Here is a 19,183-nt window from a genome sequence, read left to right as displayed (position 1 = left end):
AACTCAGTCTGGCTTTGTTTTCATTATTTCAGTAGTGGTTGTCTGGACTCCAGCCGCTATAACTCACTCAAATGCAGCCATGCGGAACCGATTCTAGTTTGGAGAAAAAAATATTTGATATGCCTGCAATTGGTTTACTCCATTTTGTACTTGTCGACTCTGTTCTTGTCTCTCTTCTTTTGTTAGCCTATTTTGCTGCCTCTTTAATGTCACAAAATATTAATGGTCAAGTTTAGTTATGCCACGAATGAAGCACGTCATGCATAATAATTGCAAGGTGTGTTGTTCTTTTGTTGTTGTTTTTTCAGTTCACGTTTGTTCCAATCTATTTTGATTTGGCATAATTGAGTGCGCAGATTGTCTGATCGATCGAAATGTTATTATGACGACCGCCACGGGAACATCCTTCATTGTTTATAGGCATCATGGATAATGGCCTTCTGACTCAGAAACTGGAAAGTAAAAGACTTTCAATAAGTAGGTTACGTCTCCACAGGCACGTGAATTCGATCCACAAACAAGGACATTTGTTTTTAAAACAAAGAGGTAGTTCGACAAAGGAATGGAGTTCAGTCGCCATCATACAAAATATTAACACAAATATTTGTTAAGAAATAGGAGTGAAGCTTTAAATTAGTATTCGTTATTGTAAGCAACTTGCTCGCCAGGAATGGCACTGCATTTTGCACATCAGTAGGCTACCCTAGTTAATTATGCGACTAATTATATAGCAGCCTAGAGGGTCGCACCGTAGACGACACTATTTTAATCCTGACATGAGATATTTAAGGAAAAGGACAGGAAGAAGCCTACAGATTCAACTGTACCAAATGATGTTCTGTTCTCAGAGTTCATTTTAGAAAACTGGTCGGCAAAGTTTTGGAAAACCCACGACATTTATGAGACATTACGTTGTAAGTATAAAACACCAATTTACATCAAAAAGGATTCAGACATTTCTTACTGAACACCACATATTCCATATTGCACCTGCGTAATACTATATCAATAAATGTATTCTCGCTCTTAAAGTGCCCCACATATTACGAGTGCAAATCACTGCAATTCACAAATCACTATTACAACCACTGGTCAACAAGGATAGTTTTTAAAGGCATTAGAAAGAGTCCAGTCATTGGCAGGTGTAGGAATGCATATGGTAGACTACGGTTTGGTTTTAGCACCTGTTGGAAATTGAGCGTTGGACATTTTCATAAGGCTGAAATTAAACACCTGCACCGATGCCTCGGGTATCGAGTGTGGAGTCACATGTTTTGACCGACTTTGCTGGCATGGACCACCTAAGACTGAGTATTGACAGCTAATGTGTTGACATATCCGTGAGGGCACATGTCGTTCTCAGAAACACAGTGCGAGAACTGGGCCTGGTTGCTTCCACTGGCGTACCTCCGGACACCCCTCATGGTAAAGCATTGCTCAATTAACTCTATGCACTTCCAGCCCAAGAAGAACACGTTCTTGAACATGAACACTGAGACGGGCAGGTTGTAAACAAAGACCTGAAAACACCTGACCACCAGGAGAGGTGCGTTGACAAGTACTCCGGGGAAAAACCTCGCCCAAATCCAGCGACAGTTCATCTCCGACGCAGTCAGTTCGTAAAGCCAGATGACTGGAACGATAAGGGCGACGAAGTACACTGATATGATCGTATACCGCAGGTAGATGTTGAGAATCTCGTTCTTCAGAAGCATTTCCAAAAGGACGAAACAGTCCAGAATGTCAATGCAGCTACTCACAAAACAACTTTGGGAATGGTAACGCGTCGCCCCGTTAAAGTCCTCGATGATAGAGTTGATGAGACAGAAGAGCAGGGGCACGGAGAGCAGCATTATTATTTTGAAGCCAGTGATCCCGAACGGCACTCTAATCGCAATGATTTCAAGGATGGATGTTTCCAAGATGAGCACCACTTTAGGTGTGCACGCTATCACATATATGAGCCATGCCAGATACGCAAAGGTGAACTCCCCGAGGTTGCAGCCAAAGATGGAGCTCTTCTGGTGGAACCCACAGGCGCGCTCTCGCTTGCTCCGGGCGTTTTTTACGAAGAAGATGCCCCAGCCTGACACCACCACCACATCGGTGGCAATCCAGGAGCACCAGTATAGATCAGTGAAGGCGATCAGGTACACATCCAGGATACCGCCCTGCAGGATCAGCAAGGCAAAGCACATCATTTTGTAAAAAAGATTCCTCTTGGATTTGTGGACGAAAAGAGGAGCGGTCTGCATGAATTCACCCGATGTCATCATGTAGGCAGCAGCAGCGGCAGCAGCAGATGAGACTAAGGGCTGGATGCTGCTCTCTTCTGGGTTGGCACTGCCGCTGGACGTCTGGGTGTCTCTCCTGGACGAGGCGCTCCTGGTGAACAGTGGCCCGTTATCCGGTGCCGCACAGATTGGGGAATCTGGGCAGATCGCCGCTTCAGGTCGGGGATAGTTAGCCTCGGGATTGGCTTTAATAATTTCTCCTAACATTGTATTCCTGCGTTCGCCTTATCTCTCCGTTTCTTTTCTTCACTCCTTGTGAAGGATGCTATAAGGAGCGAGGCAGGGATGCCTGAATCCCGTTATGGATTCCGTCTTCCTGGAATGGAATGCTTCTCTGTTCTCAGAAATTAATTCCACGCAGATCTTATCATTCATTTCACTCAATATTGCCTAAGTTAAACATATATACTAAGACTTAAAACTATTGAATCTCTTTTAAAACGTTAAGGACACGGTCGAGCGAATTTCTAGCATGAAGTTAATGTTTTTTCCGATATCCACATTTTATAAAGTTCTGCCGTTCACCTCAAAGGCATCTCCGACGTGGGAGTGCCTTGCGTGGGTCTGCTACATAACTGCATAATTGGTACACTTTTGTACTTCACGAACAAGAGAGAAATTGTCTCGGTATGACTGCCATGCGCATTAAGGTTTCTGCCCGACAACAGCGTCCTTCAGCGGTCTCAGTTTTGCTTTTTTCCTCCCCTCGTCACACACTCGCAAGGGAAGACAACAACCGACCGTGTAAACAAATTCAGACCAGGGAGTTGGGGATTTTATGTTATGTAAGCGATGTGGGTTGTCGAGATTACCCAGACGTGTTTTCCAATTCCAACCCATCAAAATAAAAAGAGAATTTCAGAGTACTAGTATTATTAGATAGGCCTGCCAAAGCCGGCCCCCATTCCCATTCTCATTCTCACTCAAAATATAAATACCATTAATGTGTAACTTGAATCATACAACCATGTTGTCAATATCAATTATGAGAATAATGAAAAATGAATGTTTTCAAAGAAGCCCAACTCTGTAAACATTACAGTTGCACTGTCCCTTAGTCCTTACATGTGTATATTTCAACCTCAGGGAGCACCAATGTTACCTAGCCTGGTGACACCAGCCTACGTATTTCCGCCTGAATTGATTTCAAAGAAATGGAGTCACAGGCTGGTAATGGCCAGGCTAAATGTTACCCACCTTCGATGGAAATCCACTCATATTTATAACATTTTGTCCATAATGACTGAACATGTACATTACACTACAGAACCACAAAAACACATCTGGTAAGAAAAAATGAATTCAGCAAACTGTACATTAGTTTGATAATAAACTTTATTTTCAAGTTATGTTGATGGTGTCTGGACCATAGAAAACAAGCACATATCATTATAAACATATGCATTTCAACCAAGTTCAACAAGAACTGAAAAACAATTGGGTATTTGTGGAATGGCTTCCGCCAGCCGGTCTTAATATGCAGTAGTTTCTGAAGCAGAAAAAAAAAAAAAAACCTATACAGTAATAGCCAGTTGATTTGATAAAACATTCGGCTTCATCCTGTAATGCATTTAAGTCTTCGGAGTGGAGTCCAAATCACAAAGGTATATCTTAGGAGGGACTTGCTACCACAGGTGTTCCTGAGGGGGAACAATTCTGGGACAGAAAAAAAAAAAAAAAAAAGAAAGAGAGAGACGACACCCAGGTCGATTGACAAAAGAAGGGAAGGGGGGAAACCTGGAGATAATATTATATCATTCAATGACCTGACAAGTCTCTATGAACCTTTTTTTTTCTTTTCTTATTAAGAGTGCATTTGTGCGATTTGACCATCAGGAAGCTTAATGCTGCCGTCCAGCCAACAGTCAGTGCAGGACCAGAGGAGTAATCCAGAACAACCACATACGCCACCGGATACAGTGAAGTCACGTAGAGCTTCTGCATTCTCTACGAGTCAGAAAAGTCTTTTTTTTTTCTTAAAAAAAGAAAAGACGAACAAAAAAACCACCTGGGTCGATGATATAAACAAGTGAAACTCACTCATTAGAGTAAAGTCAACAAGGTTTATTAGTGATATTGTTCAAATTTCATCACTTTGTGTTTTTTTGTTTTGTTGTTGTTGTTTTTTTTTTGTGTGTTTTTTTTTTGCTTTTGTATTTCTTTTCCACAGAAACGGAACAAAGGACAGACTCACAGAATGGAGAGCTTGTTTTCTCAGAAAATGTTTAGCACAAGTGCACGGACCTGCATTCCGTCTGTTTTTGTCTTTTTGTCTGTTGTGTTTTGTTTCTTTTTTTTCCCCCCATCAAGTTACTTTCACCTCATTCCTGAATTGAATTCATCATGTTTTAATGGCCTGCTTAGCGGCACTGCCTCACACAAGGGGAAGAAGCTACTGTCCAACACGCTCACGAGACAGTCCATTCTAAAGGTCTAGTAAGGGTGAGAATTAGGAAAGCGATATTATAGTGACTGTGGTGGGGAGTGGTGGCGGGACGGTGGTGGGCTATAGATAGAGCTCGTAGTAATCGTCCAGCTCCTCGTGAAACAAGTCCCACTCGTCCTCCGAGTCGGTGACATCGTCGTCCGTCCCAGCCGCCAGGAGCATCAGCAGCATCTCGCTCAGCTCGAAGGTCACCATCTCCTCGTCTTCGTTGTCGAAGGAGTCGCTGCTCTCCCGCTCGTCGAGGAGATCCCAGAGCGGTGTCCTCCGTGAGTTCTGGAGGACAGACAGCGAGGGGGGGAGGACATTGGGAGAACAAGGAAAACGGATAAACAGAGAGACCACCACCACCACCATATGGAAGAAACTAAAAACAGCAAAATGATGCACAGGAGTCTAAACAGGGGTCTATCTAAAAAGTACCTGCACGTATGTCTGCTCACAAGAGGCTAAAACTCCCTCAAACAGGAGCTATCATTTATGGTAAAAAAAAACTAGATCCGACAACTCAACAACTATCATATAACCACAGTGCTCTGAGAAAACATTAAAAAAAATTCCACCTTCAAATCAATTGAAGTCAATGACCTAAAGACTGAGACGTAATTCACATTTCAAGCAAGATTGTTAAACATATTGTCACATATTTGATTACTAAATTCTTTTGTTGAAATTTCAGTCATTCCAAAGTCATTTTAAGTTTTTATTCCTCCTCTGTCGTTTAACAGAAATGTGAAATAATGTATCAACCCTGATATTCTTTTTTTTTCTCCTCTCGTTAGGACCGATAGGACGGTGGTTCTTTACCCGGTTCCTCCCGTTGGAGCCGGTCTGGCGTCGCTGCTGAGGCTGGGCCTCCTCCAAGCGTCCGTCGGGAAACGCGTGCTTGTAGAAGCAGTTGGCCCCGAACGGGCACGTGCCGCGGCCTTCGTCAAAGTACCGACATGACTTTGTCCTGTTGGCCAGAGGAGAGGGAGAGATACATTAATATTTACAGACATTTAGACAGCACAGGCTTTAGAACTTGAAGAAATAGCCAAGTCTTTGGGAGCAATTCTTTACTAAGTGTGAAAAATTACATTGAAATCATCACCACACACACACACACACACACACACACACACACACAAACACACACACACACAAACACACAAACACTTCATATGAGGCCACTGGTGATGACTTGATAGGACGTGGACTTCATGGCTTGAGGCTTGACAAACCTCCTTTGGTCAGTTGCAATAAGACATGCACTGTTCTCTAATATAGGCAGTTAGAGGCAGATATGATTGAGTGTTCGTCTGTACCCCATGCCATCCTTGTACTTCTGAATGAGCTTCTGCTTCTCTTCTTTGTCTTCCACCCAGTACTCGCTAGGGATGACGAAGTTGGATGTGATTCGACATTCTGGGCAGGATCTGTGATGGGAAGTAGAGGGGGGGAGAGAGAGAGGTAGAGAGGTATAGAGAGAGAGAGGTAGAGAAGTCACACGTAGCCTTTTTCAAGTTTGAGAAAACCCTAACAATACCATCCCAAATATGTCTCCCGAATCAGCCATGTATGTACTTTGGGGAAAAAAATAATAATAACTTTTCTGTAAAAAGCTGCAGACACAATTTGCCATCACATTCCAGTAGCAGTCACCTAGCCTGGCAGAGTGAGGTAAAGGTATCATCAGTATGTTTGTGTACGAGACTACGCTGTGACTCAGTCAATGAAGAGCTCTCAACATGAAGTGTTGGCCTCTTGTCAGTTGTCTGCTTCAGCCCCCACAACTCATTTCCTGTGTGGGGTCAGCCCCAGAACAGAGGTGGCAGGCAAAAAAAAAAAAAAAAAGGAACTAAAGTTACTGTGGCATTGCAGATGAAAGCACAAAACCTCTAAGATATGTTTATATATTCATGCATATTCAGTTTCCCTCCGAGACAGTCAGAGGCTTGTTACTCCTGGCTAATTAATGGCAAATGACTCCTTTATTTGAATACTACCCTTCACATACACAACTGTTGCCCTGAAGATGAAAGCACATGACGCCTAGGAGGACACACGAATATTCATGTTTCCACCTCAATCTGCCTTCTGGATTGTCAAGGACAGATAAAAAAAAAAAGAAAAATGCAAACGAGCCATTTGTTTGAATTATATACGGCTGTACAATATACTCTGGTTGGTACACAGGGCGAGACAGGAATGGGTGGTTTAATCTATTACTGAATAAATAACGTTAAATACGGAGGGGAGTCAATAACATGTTTAATAATACACGAGACGGAATGTTAAGGTCGATGTGGAAGAGCACAGGGGCCCTCTCACCAAGGCCAGACTGCTACCGCACATGTCACACGTGTATCTCTACACCGAAAGTGCACAGAAGAGAATTCATAGGAGTTTCACAGAATATAAACTAAAGCGGTCATTTTGAATATTCCAGCAACAGATAACATGACTTGGTCAAGCACTTGCTGCATGGCGGTAACAAAACAAATACTGTTTAAGCTAATTTGCTTAAAAGGCATGAAGGCACAAGGTTTTCTTTTATTTGTTTTTCCACTACTCTCTCTTAAAACGCTCATATACAGGCCTAAACAAAAACAAAAACAACTGCCCACACAATGCTCACGGCCTCAAAGTGTGCAGTATTCAGCGTAGAACATGAAGTGCCCAGCACAAGCAAACAAATAAAAACACAGAATTAACAACCACCCACTTTCCTCAACTCTCCAGGGTAAGTCTGATGCAAATTCTATCATCGGAAAAAAAAACCACAACAGAGAGTGTGTGTTCCTATGGCCTTCTGAGCAGTATGAAGCCATGTCCTACCTAATAAAATGTCTGCCAATGTTTTTGTGTGTGTTTGTTTGTTTTTGCTTGTTTTAAAAACGACACTGTTTTTGTATCAATAAATGGAAAATGGTAATATCTGGCACATTTTTATAAAAAAAAACACAGCATATGAACACACATGTTTTCTGGATCACTCTTGCTCATTAGCACATCCTAGTGGTGAAATCTATTGGATACATTGAACTAAAAACATTTAACACACTCACAAATACCTTGTGTCAATGTAACATAGAAAAATTCAAATACATACCCAAACACGTTCTCATTCATGCAAATACACCTGGACACACACACACACACACACACACAAACACAGAGACACACAGACACAGACTGCTCTTACTTGATGATCTTGCTCTCAAACTGCTTGGCGCTCCTCCACTTGCGGATGCACTTGAGGCAGTAGCAGTGGCTGCAGTTGGACAGGATTCCAAAGCGCCGCTCGCTGGGGTTGGTCTTCTCGAACACCACCTCCATGCACACGCCACACATCATGTCCTTGCTGCGCTGGATGGCGAACGACAGCTCCATGTCCTTCTCATGAGCCTCGATGCAGGCCTGGCAGGGAGACAGAGGACGGAGAACAGCAAGGTTTAGAGACCGATACCCTAAAAACTCACATTCTGAAAGACTAAGGGTGCATGGATGTGGGTTGGGCATTGTTTAGCCCCGGTCTGTACCAGTTGTTTCTGTGTTGATAGAAAAGTCCCGAAGTATCAGTTCCAGATCATACATTCATTTCAAATAACAAGACCCATATGTTAGATGAAAATAAACTAAAGTTACCTCAGGACTCCGGAGTTTTATATCAGTTTATTTATTAAACAACAAATGTGTACCTTATGCTACGTTTGCTAGAGGACCGGAGCTAGCTCTCCTGGAATATACCTTCCTGTATACCCCTAGCGCTATTACAGTTAGTGTACACACAAAGACAGGAGACCTTCGCTATGTTTGCCAGAGGATCGGAACTAGCTCTCCTAATTCATTCGTTCCAGGAGACCGGACTATACCTTCTCGTATACCCCTCGCTCTATCGGATAGTATTCATCATAAGCCAACATTGTCCTGTTTGATTTCTTCCCCTTCGGCTTTCCTCGCAGGCAGGCTGTGGCTGCCTTCCAATTCGAGGCAAAGGTCTTTAGAAAAAGGAGTCCCATATTGCCCCTGTGCCCTGCTCAGGTCCTGATGATTAGCCCAGTGCGAAGAGTCGATCAGGTTGTTGGAATCCTGGACGAAGCTCCCAATTATGATAGGTGAAGATTCACACTCGAGTTCTCTCCGGAGTTGTAGGTCAGTATATTTATTCAATAACAATTCGAATCTGGCTCACTCACAGCACAAGGATGAATGTGAAGAAATTTCACTTACATCGCAAGGGGTTTATATACTTTAATTTATCTAACCCTGTATCTAACTCTGGCGCCATAAAGCTTTCTAACATCAGTAAGAATAGCCACGCTCGACTAAAAGTCCCTTTGTGTCGTCCCAACTGCTGAGATGCAAGGATGTCAGTTTTCTCAGGGTTGAACAAGCACACTTCAGCCTTTCTTATCACCTCTGAGCTCACCCAAACATAGACAAGAGGATCCTTCACTTACGCATGTAGATCTTACCCATATGCAGACTAAGTGGCGCCAGTACCTAATAATCAAAGTCACACACACACACTTACACACACATACACGCGCACACACACACGCCATGTTCCTGCTTACATAAGCACATGATTCATACAAGGTAATTATTACCACAAGGCCCTTAATAAATATATGCTTAAGGCATTAACAGTATTTCTAAATTATCTCTATCCCTACATACTTATGTTCTAACCCCTAACAAAATAATCAATATTTAAAAAAAGGTCGCCAGTGGCTATTTGACCAGATGCTGTTAACAATGCTGTTTCTGTTTGCTTTACTGCCAGTGTTGCATAGTACACAACTGAATTATTTATCATGCTGATAAAATGGATCTGCTGGCTTCAGTGGTGCTCTTAACATAGCAAACATTAGGACACAAACTGTAGCCTATTGAGTCCTGTTTCTCAAAGCTCAAAAAGGGAGGTGTGTTATTTTGCCGTGTGTAGCCTGGTCACTTTGTACTAATTTGCAGGCAATGCATAAATGCTGCCTAAAAAGTGTGAAAGGCTTGATTCGTTTTTTTTTCTACAATGTCAGGGTGACTCTTTCTGTCAGTGTGATGCTCATTCTAGGCATCTGCTGACGTTATGAGCAGCACCAGGGACACAGACCCTCAGAGCCTGTTCAAACGCTCTCATTGTACATCCACACAACCCAGAGTGAAATAGGCCAAAACACACAAGTGAATCAAATTGTGGCAGAGACTCAAAATGTCAAATAGTGACGAAGAGTGACACGCTGTCAGTAATCATTGACTACTACGAGGGCTTTTCTAAATCTGAAAATGCTAAAATAGTACTATGACTTAGGACCTCTAGTTCCCAAAATATGTCCATGCTGGCTAGAATACAGATGCGTTTTAATGGACCAGACAAGTGGGTAAGCTGTTAAAATGCCCTCACTTGACAGAGATCCAAACCTGAACTCCTGCAGCCCACAGCTTAAGTCAACAGAGTTGCCAATTTCCTGAGAAAAACGGAGTACCTACTGTAGGACACATTGCATATCTCCTGCATTCAAGGACAAGCTTGTCAAGTACATATTTAATCATCTCCCTCCCCTGCCTTCCTTTCTCCCTCTTTCTCTTTCTCCCTCTCTCTCTCCCTTCCTCTCATTTAGGTTCCTAGTAACATATCTACTTTCTTTCTTTAAAAGGACCTGGTTAAATAGTTACTCCATGGAAAACAAACAGAGGCATGGGTAGAGCCTGGGTGAACACGCAGGGTGTGGTGCTACAGGACTTTTTGTTTGTTTTTGGTCTCATGTTCCTAAGCTTGTCCTCCGCTTATAGGCAGGAGTTAGGTGCCAAGGTTACCCTGTGCGATGGTGAGAATTGGCACTACCAGTGCTGAGGGCATTTTTGGCATTGGCACTGGCACAGAACCCAAATATTGACTCTTATGATAAGCCTGCTGGTCATCAGCTGTCCTCCTTAATTAGGGAATTAATTAGGAGTGAAATAAATGGGCTCTTCAGTTTATAGCATGCACATGTTTCGTAACAGAGAAAGTGCTGTGTTAGGTGCAACTAAAGTTGTTTTCACACACGTTATTTAGATCCAGACACTGAAGTAATTTTGAAGAGCAGGGTAACCAAATTAATAAGCAAATTTCAGCCCAACTATGGGGTGATTAGATGGAACACAACTGCTTAACTGCCAGTTCAACAATGGGCTCTTTTACCGTAGCCACCCAATCAGACGAGGCCTTGTTGGTGGGTGTGGGTGCACGCCACTCACCTTGATGTGCAGTGAACGTTGAGCATTATCGGAGGGGTGGAGCACCTGCAGCCCGCACATGTCGCACACGTCACCATGGAGATAGGCGCAGTTGAGGCCATAGCGGCACTCGCCCATGGCGGCGTACGGACAGAGCGTTTTCTTCAGCTCGGAGTCTGCCTGCTCCTTCTCATACTCCTCTTCAATGATGATAGGATCCGAGCCCTCCGGAACAGCAGGGTCCGCTGCGGGGGGGAAAACACGTCACAAAATGGGTTAGAGTTTTCGATACTTCGGTTTATGACATTTTATTCTCCGTTTTTGGGTTCTTCCGTCAGATCATCGACAAGATACGGTAATTACGTCAAGTTAACCGATAGGTTATCAATATAGCTGATGTAATGTTTGAGATTTGTTGTTCTATAAATTTACTTCGTTGTTGTGGATGTGTGTCTATGTACACAAGTTTTATACTGACATTTTTATGCACACAGGGAAAAAAAACAAACAAAAAAAAAACATTTGGTCACAAAAACATCATGGTGACACAAAACCATCATGTTCAATGAACAATGAATGCCTTCATGGCAGGAACCATGGAAAGGAACCAGGAAGTGGGGAAAAACAAAATTGAAATACAACTTGCTGAAAGAATGTTGCTAGGCTGCAAATAAATCACCACGTTTTGACATCCACGTTTTTGCACGCCGCAGTAGGCCAGCTGTCAAATGAAATCAGGTGCACAGGTTCCCATTTGTGGAAGCTGGTTGCGCTGGTGATATATTAGTCCGGAGCAATGACCTGCAATGGTGGATACATTCCTGTAACTAAGATCCATCAGAGATCTGTGTTCTGACACGTGTTGTGTGAAAAAGGGACTCCTAACCATTTCTCTGAGAGTGGTGTGTGCCTGTGTGTGCGTCTGTGTGTGTGTCTGTGTGTGCGTCTGTGTGTGTGTCTGTGTGAGCGTCTATGTAAGCATCTGCATGGGTCTGTGTGTGTGTGTGTGTGTGTGTTGTTGGCACCAGTCCAACATTTGTCTGAGGAATGCCACCGCTAATGTGTCCCCCTGCTGGTGAGGTCAGTGTGAGGGCAGAGAATAGCCCATTAAGTCATAAAAACCCACCAAAGGACTCAATGAAGGCTTCCTGGTGACCCACTCTCCCTGAGACCCAAACACGCCGACCTCTTCTGTTTGTGAAACACACGAGGCATGGGGCAGTTAATGGCCACGTGTTGACAAAGGCTGACTGGAAACGGGCATGGACAGAGGGGAACAGAGATTTAGGGATAGAGAGAAAAGGTTTGTTGGGTGGATATGGTGGCATTAAGCCGTTCTCTAAATCGGTATGATGGTGCAGTATTTTGTATTAAAGTATTAAGGAAGGTGATTTCACAGTTGCAAAGACACCACTTTATGCACTGATGTTTTTTTAATTTTTTTAAATTGACCACTGTTCCTAAGAGCGTGTGAGTGATTATGTGGAGACTTGAACAACATGTCAGTCTCACTGGATTTCACCACAGCCAGCGCCTGTGAATCACGTGATGTCACCAGGGCGGTCAAAGACTGCAGACTAATATAGACAAATGTATTTTCAGAAAGGGTATAAGAAGTTTGAGCATCCACTTCCATCAACCTTGGGGTTGTGCCCTGGTCTAGTTTAAATTATATGGTATTGGAGTAATTTGTATGTCAAAAGCCTAACACAACTTCCCAAACAATTAAACAAAATATGTTGTGAGATAATTTTTAATGACACATTCCTAGTCAATGCATGTCATGTGAAGCAAGCCCCGATTGCCAAGGCTGCAGCTGCACATTTAACTTCTTTCACTCGGTAAACACTGGCGCGGAGTTCGTCGTCTGGCTGGCGCAAATATAAATAGATACGCGTCTCACACGTCTCAAAGAGGAGGAAAGGAGCCTACAGTCTGAACTGGAAGTGGCCTGATCATGTAAGAACCAGACGCTTTCAAGGTGAGTTCAATCAGTTCATTCATACATTTAGCAGGGCAGGATCGAAAAAGGATGATAACAGAACATCCTGGACTGAGATCTTGTCCTCTATCTATCTATCCTGTTCAAAACTTTCTGTGGTTGTGGCTAAGCACGCAGAACCCTCAGCCCTGACCAACTTCCCCCAAAAACCACACACACACACACACACACACACACACACACACACACACACACACACCAAAAAAAACCTAAAACACACGCACCCTCACCTCTCCCACAGTAGGGCTGGCCCGGCACAAACTCGGCGGCGTTGACCCAGTCCGCTGCACCAGAGACGTTCATCTTGTCCTGGTCGTCGGCGGGGCCACTGGGCCCACTGGGTGCAGCCTCTGGGCCGCTGGTGCTGGCCTGTGGAAGGGCAGAGGAGGCAGAGGAGGGCGGCAGCGCGGACGTCTTGGGGCCCGGCAGGTCGTCTTGCTTGGTTGGTTTGGTGTGTTCAAACCTGAGGGCGATGCAAGTGAGCTGGGTTTAGGTCGTAGGCTTACGGTGCAGATCCATTCAAGCGATCTGAGCGACACGATCAAATTCCATCGCTTTGAGTGGGCGTGGTGTAGCGTGTGGAAACAGACTGGACTAGTGATTTTTCAAACCGTCAAAGACGAGAAAAATCGCTCCTCATTTGCATAAGTTTGAGCATGTTCGAATTTTCATCAGTCGCGTCGCTCAGATCGCTGGTCTACGTCACAATGGAGCTGGCTCCCGTTGAAATGCATGGGGTCGCCCAGATCGCGTCGCCCAGATCGCTTGAATGGATCTGCACCGTTACTCCAACTGCCCCTCAAGAAGTACATTTAATTCACAAGTCCTTTAGCTTAACAGGAAAGTCTAGCGCAAGGGTAGGGGTACGATATCGATGCCTTGTTTTTTTTTTTATTGTCCCTGGATATTGATCCTATGAGCTTTGGATCACATTACTAGATAGACCAACCTGTGTGACTCACCCTCGTGATGTTACAGTGAAGTTTGGACATAAATTTATGTGAAGAACACGGACTTTATTAATGTCAATTTTCCACAACAAGCCCAGTTTAAGCGCTAATGTCATGTAAAATGTCATGGTGGCATATCTAAGAAACACAATCATGATGATACCGACTTTTCACTTCCAAACACCTCCTTACCCCATATCGTAGACATAACAGTGACCATTCCGAAGCCAGGCAAAAACATGTTACAACAGCATTTGAATCGCATCAAATATCAACCATGCCTTTTGAGGAGTCTTGGCGCCAGACATGGGCTGTGACCATTCTAGTGCCCAGACTAGCCGCTTGCCTCCTTGCATGTGATAAGTGAGCCTGAATAAGGCAAAGTCCTTGAATTCTCAGCGGCACTATCGAGACGTAACGGAAGATCAACAAAAGGGCGCTGACAAGCGGGGACGCCATCGGTTCACACGCATAAAAGATAAGGTGTCCCCGAACTGCCCTCGCACCTGCTTCCGTACGACGGCACAGACACTCAATGGGAACTTCTGTTCCCTGATGCTGGCAGACCACATTACTTTCAAGATGGATCCACCATTCAAAGGCAATGAGTGGTAGTTTTAATATAAAAGCATCAAATGAGTTTGGCATGGTGATAACATTAGATTGCCTTTCTTGCCCAGGTTTCTATTGGACATACAGGCTGTATTACTGATCTGTCTTACAGGCTGTGTTACTGATCTTCCATTGCAGTATGAATGCATAGGATGACTAATCCTAAGACAATAAGTGTGTAGGTGCCATGACCACACACACACACACACACACACACACACACACACACACACACACACACACACACACACACACACACACACACACACACACACACACACACACACACACACACACACACACACACACACACACACACACACACACACACACACACACACACACACACACACACACACACACACACACACACACACACACACACACACACTCTCTGCATGGAGCAGCCTCTCTCTGCATTATCCAGCACTAAGATCCTTCTTCATTCTACTTTCACTACCACGGCTTTCTCCTCAGCCTGAACTCAATGCCCCTTCAAGAAACTCGCCTGTTCTCTTTAAAGTGGCTTCGCTCTGCTGTGTAGGAACAGTAGAGTGCATAAATAAATGACAGAGAAGCAGGCACACACGAAGCTGCCACAGAATGGCGGCATGAACCGAATGAACCCAGCAGCAAGGGCAATGGAGAGGGGGGTACAACTAGAGAGAGAGAGAGAGAGAGGAAAAAACACAGAGGGTTATGTAATTGCTATGCAGACTGCACTGTCTACCCCCCAGGTCTGCAGGAAGGGGGGAGAGAGGGAGCAAGTCAACATGAGAGAGTGAAAGAGAGAGAAAGAAATAAAGAGCAAGAGAAAGAGAGAGGGGGAGAGAACAGACAGAGCAAGCTGGACACAATGGCAATGGCTGCTGAATCCATCCATAATAAACCCCCACTCCACCTCCCTCTGCTGCTGCTCCCGCTGCCTCCTCCTCCTCCTCCTCCTCCTCCATACAGCAACCCATTCAATGAGCTCCTCCCCTCTGCATGGAAACAACAATAAGGACAGCCTCCATACAGAGACGGAGGACCCAATCATCCTTGCGCAACTATGGATGTTTGGACAACAAAACCCCCATGTGCACCCCCCACTATCAAAACATTCAATCCCCCATGGACCAGCCCTGGGAAGTGAGGTAGAGAGAGAGCGAGAGAGAGAGAGAGAGAGAGAAAGCGAGAGAGAGGGAGAGAGAGAGAAAGTGAGAGAGAGAGAGAAAGCGAGAGAGAGAGAGAGAGAGAGAAAGAGAGAGCGAGAGAGAAAGAGAAGGGCTCACCATAGGCACATATGCTGTCGAGGGAGTGAGCCCTCACACACACACAAAAGACATTCTCGCACAGCAGGGCCCTCAGAGCGGCACCCGTAACTATGGGGATGCTCTTGAACCCAGACACACTCTCGGGGGGCAAACATTGTCTGGGCTGTCTAGCCGCAAGGCTAATTTCGATAATGCTCCAGACTCAGACTTAACCAAAGGACTTCCACCCCCCCACCCCAGCATCACCAGTACATCACCTAAAACATTCCCACATCTTGCCTGGGATGCTCATTTGAAGGCATGTCAGATGGCCTGCATGCTGTTGATTTGTTTGCAGCTGATAAGAGCACCCTTAATCCCTAGTGACGCGCCGCCGCCCCCCACCACCACACACACACACACACACACACACACACACACACACACACACACACACACACACACTACAGCTGGAGAGTCGCTCCTAAGTCCCCCCCCCCTCATGGAGAGGCAGAAGCTCCATGTGCAGACAACTGTTATGAATGGCGTCAACAACATGTTGATATTACACACCGCGCTACTCAAATGACACCAACATCGGAGTAGCATACCACAACAATTCTCAGAAGTCACTTCACCCTGTATGTAGTCTTGTGTGTCAAGCACTTGTGCTAAACATACTCCTTGAGGATGTGTAGTGAATTGTCACACAGGCAAACAGACACAAATGAGAGCACACACTAGGCCTTCATCCTGACACAACAATGGAAGTAGTAGCTAGAGTTCTGAACAGAACATGACATCAGCAGCCAGAGAAATGGCTTACCTGCAACGGTCCCCAAAAGAACAGTTTCCTTTCTGAAAGAACTTGCAAATCATGGCTGGCTTGCTGGTGGTGAGGTCGTGAGAATATCGACAGTTGTTTCCTTCTTTGCAAAGACCATGCATGAAATACCTACAAATAAAAGGAATTTGAACGCTTTGAGTTGCGCACTGCATTATCAATAATGTAGCCACCTTTTCACCATTTTACATGAAAATAACCTCTGTCCATGTCCCACACCTGAAAAAAGTCAGCTGGTTACCTATGGCCAATGGCAAATCACCCTTCCAAAACTATTTATTTCAATGGTCTTCTTTTTGGTAATTAAACTTAAAATCGACGGGGCCTGGGGTAGTCTTTGAAAAGAAAGTCGACTAACAGAGAAGAGCTGATAGCATTTAAAACCTTGTTCACAAGCCATCCCAAATGCTGTGACTTGGGCAATTGTTAACACAATCCTCTCTCCAGTGAAAAAAATCCTCCGCAATCTTTGTACGTCAAGTCTACTTCGACGGTCGTTAGAAACGACGCAGACTTTGACGATAAACATTGTTAGCTCAGGGTACTGAACCACGGCCATGAATGTTAATTCACACTTTAACGACATGGCAGTTTGCCGTTTCCCAAACTGTGGTGTTATTCTGTTACTTAATTTCAGTGTTTGTTTTGACAGCCAGTTTCACGTTCAAGCAAGTTTCGAGCTTGTGGTGACCATTGTTGTGCACGTACCTTGGATAACGTCAGTGCCACAACTGTGTGCTTACTTTGAAGCGTAGGGGGAACATATATTAACGTTGCCCAAACATCCGAGCGTGCTAGTGATAGCTAGCTTGAGGCTGGTGGCTGGATCAAAACAAATAACACATTTCGAACCAGCACAAAGACAGCGTTTACCTTGCCTATCAAGCGGTAACAACGACAACAGTAAGGCCTAACACCAACACCTACGTCGAATTCTCACATGAACAACATCGTATAAATTCTGTCTCACCTGCAGGTTACGTTTTTAGTCCAGCTTCCCGATATTGCTGGGGCCGCTGTCGATGCTGCCGCTGCCTCCGCCATTGCTGTTTATGTTGAAGGCGAGCGCCCGGGTCTTCCGCGCTGTTTCGCCTGTTTCCGGAAAACCGAGGCTCAGCGCGAGCTTCTCCAGAGGCAACCGCCAGGGGGCACAAGCGCCGGTTCTATCACGTCAGAATCGTATCAAATCATGAGATCATGAATTTGGCATAGTGACAAAAAGTGCAGTTATGACATCAGTCCGCTTTCCTAAACTCCCACCAATCACCCGTGGAACATCCTCGTGTTTTTGAAGGTATTTTGCTGGCTCTTTAACTCATTTTGGAACATCCAATAGTGCAGAGAGATAGTGCAGTCCAGAACATGATGTGAGAATTTTTTTTTATTTATGTTTTTTTTGTTTTCAGGAAGTTATCTAAAAACAGCCAACCCACCATCCCACAGCTTCCTGAACTTTTTTTTTTTTTTTTTAGATTTTCCTCTTTGTGTAACAATGCACTTCACAATATTGTTTAAATGGTACTTGTCATGGCTTATCCCTCATGAAAAAAACGAATTACATGCCACATCACAAGGTTAATTCAGTGGTTAGAACAAATAAGTGTAATAATAAAAACACTATGCAATAACTAGGACATCTTTATACTGCTCTCTTGTGGTTGTAATGATCGACATCTAGACATTGTCTCTCATTTGCCTCAGCAGTAATGTTTTTTATGTTAATAAAGATCACAAGGAGTTGCATGTTGATAGAATAAAAATACAAATCTGTGTGCAGCTATTTTTGACTCACTCTGGAGTGTCGTCAAACTGAGCAGCATTTCCTCGATTGAGAACACGGAGTTGCTAGGATACCCAAAGGAAAGACTGCCATCTGTCTAGACAGGAATGGTGGCTGAGCTCTATTCTGTGGAGTTGTATCACAGAACCCATTTGATAAGCTGTGAGGTTTCTTTGGCACCCAAAGTCCCTCCATCTTGACAACTAAATATAGTATTATTATATTTCACAATCTGGCAAGTCAATGAACTATGCAGTATAATACACATTAAAACAATGTTTTTTTAATTAACAATGAAGTTGGAACTTTTTTCTTTTGATTGTCCTGTGCTGACTGTCTTGGATCAATAGACAATTAGTAAAAAAAAAAAACGTAAAAAAAAGTTGACACAGTCAGTAAATGGTTGCAGGTCTGCTGTCACTCATTTTAGTTGACAGCAAAACACCAGAAAAGGCTCAGACACCTTATTTGTGCAGATGTGCTTCCATGTTACAAGAATGAAACATAAAACGCATTTGGATACTCCACACTCTTGTGATTCATGGTCATATAAAAGACGCAGGGAGGGGTTTAAAAGAAATCGAAATCTAGAGAACAAATTCACATTCCACTTGCAAACACCAACACCAGCACAGCTGGCACTGATACAAAATAGTTTGTTTGCTAACTGATACATTTCAACAGTGTAATTGATGGAAAAGTGTTTAGTTGTAAAAGCTGTTACATTGTCGCGGGATTTTGTGCCAGGACCACAAAGCTATGGAGTGACTAGCCTGTCAACAGGTGTGTTTATCTCCCCATATCTTCCCATCACATTAT

The 19,183-nt window shown here is 44.1% G+C and overlaps 2 protein-coding genes across 4 annotated transcripts; both read right to left on the bottom strand.

The window, feature by feature from the left end:
* Window positions 1-1,127: 1,127 nt before the first annotated feature.
* Window positions 1,128-2,530, bottom strand: tmem121b (transmembrane protein 121B). The gene has a single exon (XM_080851027.1). It carries the CDS (start codon window positions 2,499-2,501, stop codon window positions 1,302-1,304), a length of 1,200 nt encoding a protein of 399 aa, XP_080707153.1. The 5' UTR covers window positions 2,502-2,530; the 3' UTR covers window positions 1,128-1,301.
* Window positions 2,531-3,611: 1,081 nt separating this feature from the next.
* mkrn1 (makorin, ring finger protein, 1) lies at window positions 3,612-17,677 on the bottom strand. Of its 3 annotated transcripts, none has more exons than XM_080850931.1 (8): window positions 17,555-17,677; window positions 16,567-16,695; window positions 13,168-13,406; window positions 10,963-11,186; window positions 7,925-8,139; window positions 6,045-6,155; window positions 5,545-5,692; window positions 3,612-5,013 (listed from the first exon to the last, which is right to left on the bottom strand). In XM_080850931.1, exons 1-8 carry the CDS (start codon window positions 17,626-17,628, stop codon window positions 4,801-4,803), a joined length of 1,353 nt encoding a protein of 450 aa, XP_080707057.1. In that variant the 5' UTR covers window positions 17,629-17,677; the 3' UTR covers window positions 3,612-4,800. The 3 variants fall into 3 exon arrangements, with proteins under 3 accessions (XP_080707057.1, XP_080707058.1, XP_080707059.1); XM_080850932.1 differs by having other exon boundaries at window positions 13,174-13,406; XM_080850933.1 differs by lacking the exon at window positions 16,567-16,695 and having other exon boundaries at window positions 17,555-17,664.
* Window positions 17,678-19,183: the final 1,506 nt, after the last annotated feature.

Source organism: Sprattus sprattus (genome assembly GCF_963457725.1).
Source record: "Sprattus sprattus genome assembly, chromosome: 14".
In the NCBI taxonomy this organism is placed as follows: Eukaryota; Metazoa; Chordata; class Actinopteri; order Clupeiformes; family Clupeidae; genus Sprattus; species Sprattus sprattus.
Note: the sequence above shows the minus strand (reverse complement) of the source record. Positions and strands in the feature narration are given on the sequence as shown.

Coding starts and splice junctions, on each gene's coding strand:
- mkrn1 (XM_080850931.1), bottom strand. CDS start 17,628: ATGGCGGAGGCAGCGGCAGCATCGACAGCGGCCCCAGCAATATCGGGA. Junction 8,140..10,962: donor AACGTTCACTGCACATCAAG/GTGAGTGGCGTG, acceptor TCTCCCTGCCAG/GCCTGCATCGAGGCTCATGA. Junction 5,014..5,544: donor GCTCCAACGGGAGGAACCGG/GTAAAGAACCAC, acceptor TCTGTCCTCCAG/AACTCACGGAGGACACCGCT.
- tmem121b (XM_080851027.1), bottom strand. CDS start 2,501: ATGTTAGGAGAAATTATTAAAGCCAATCCCGAGGCTAACTATCCCCGA.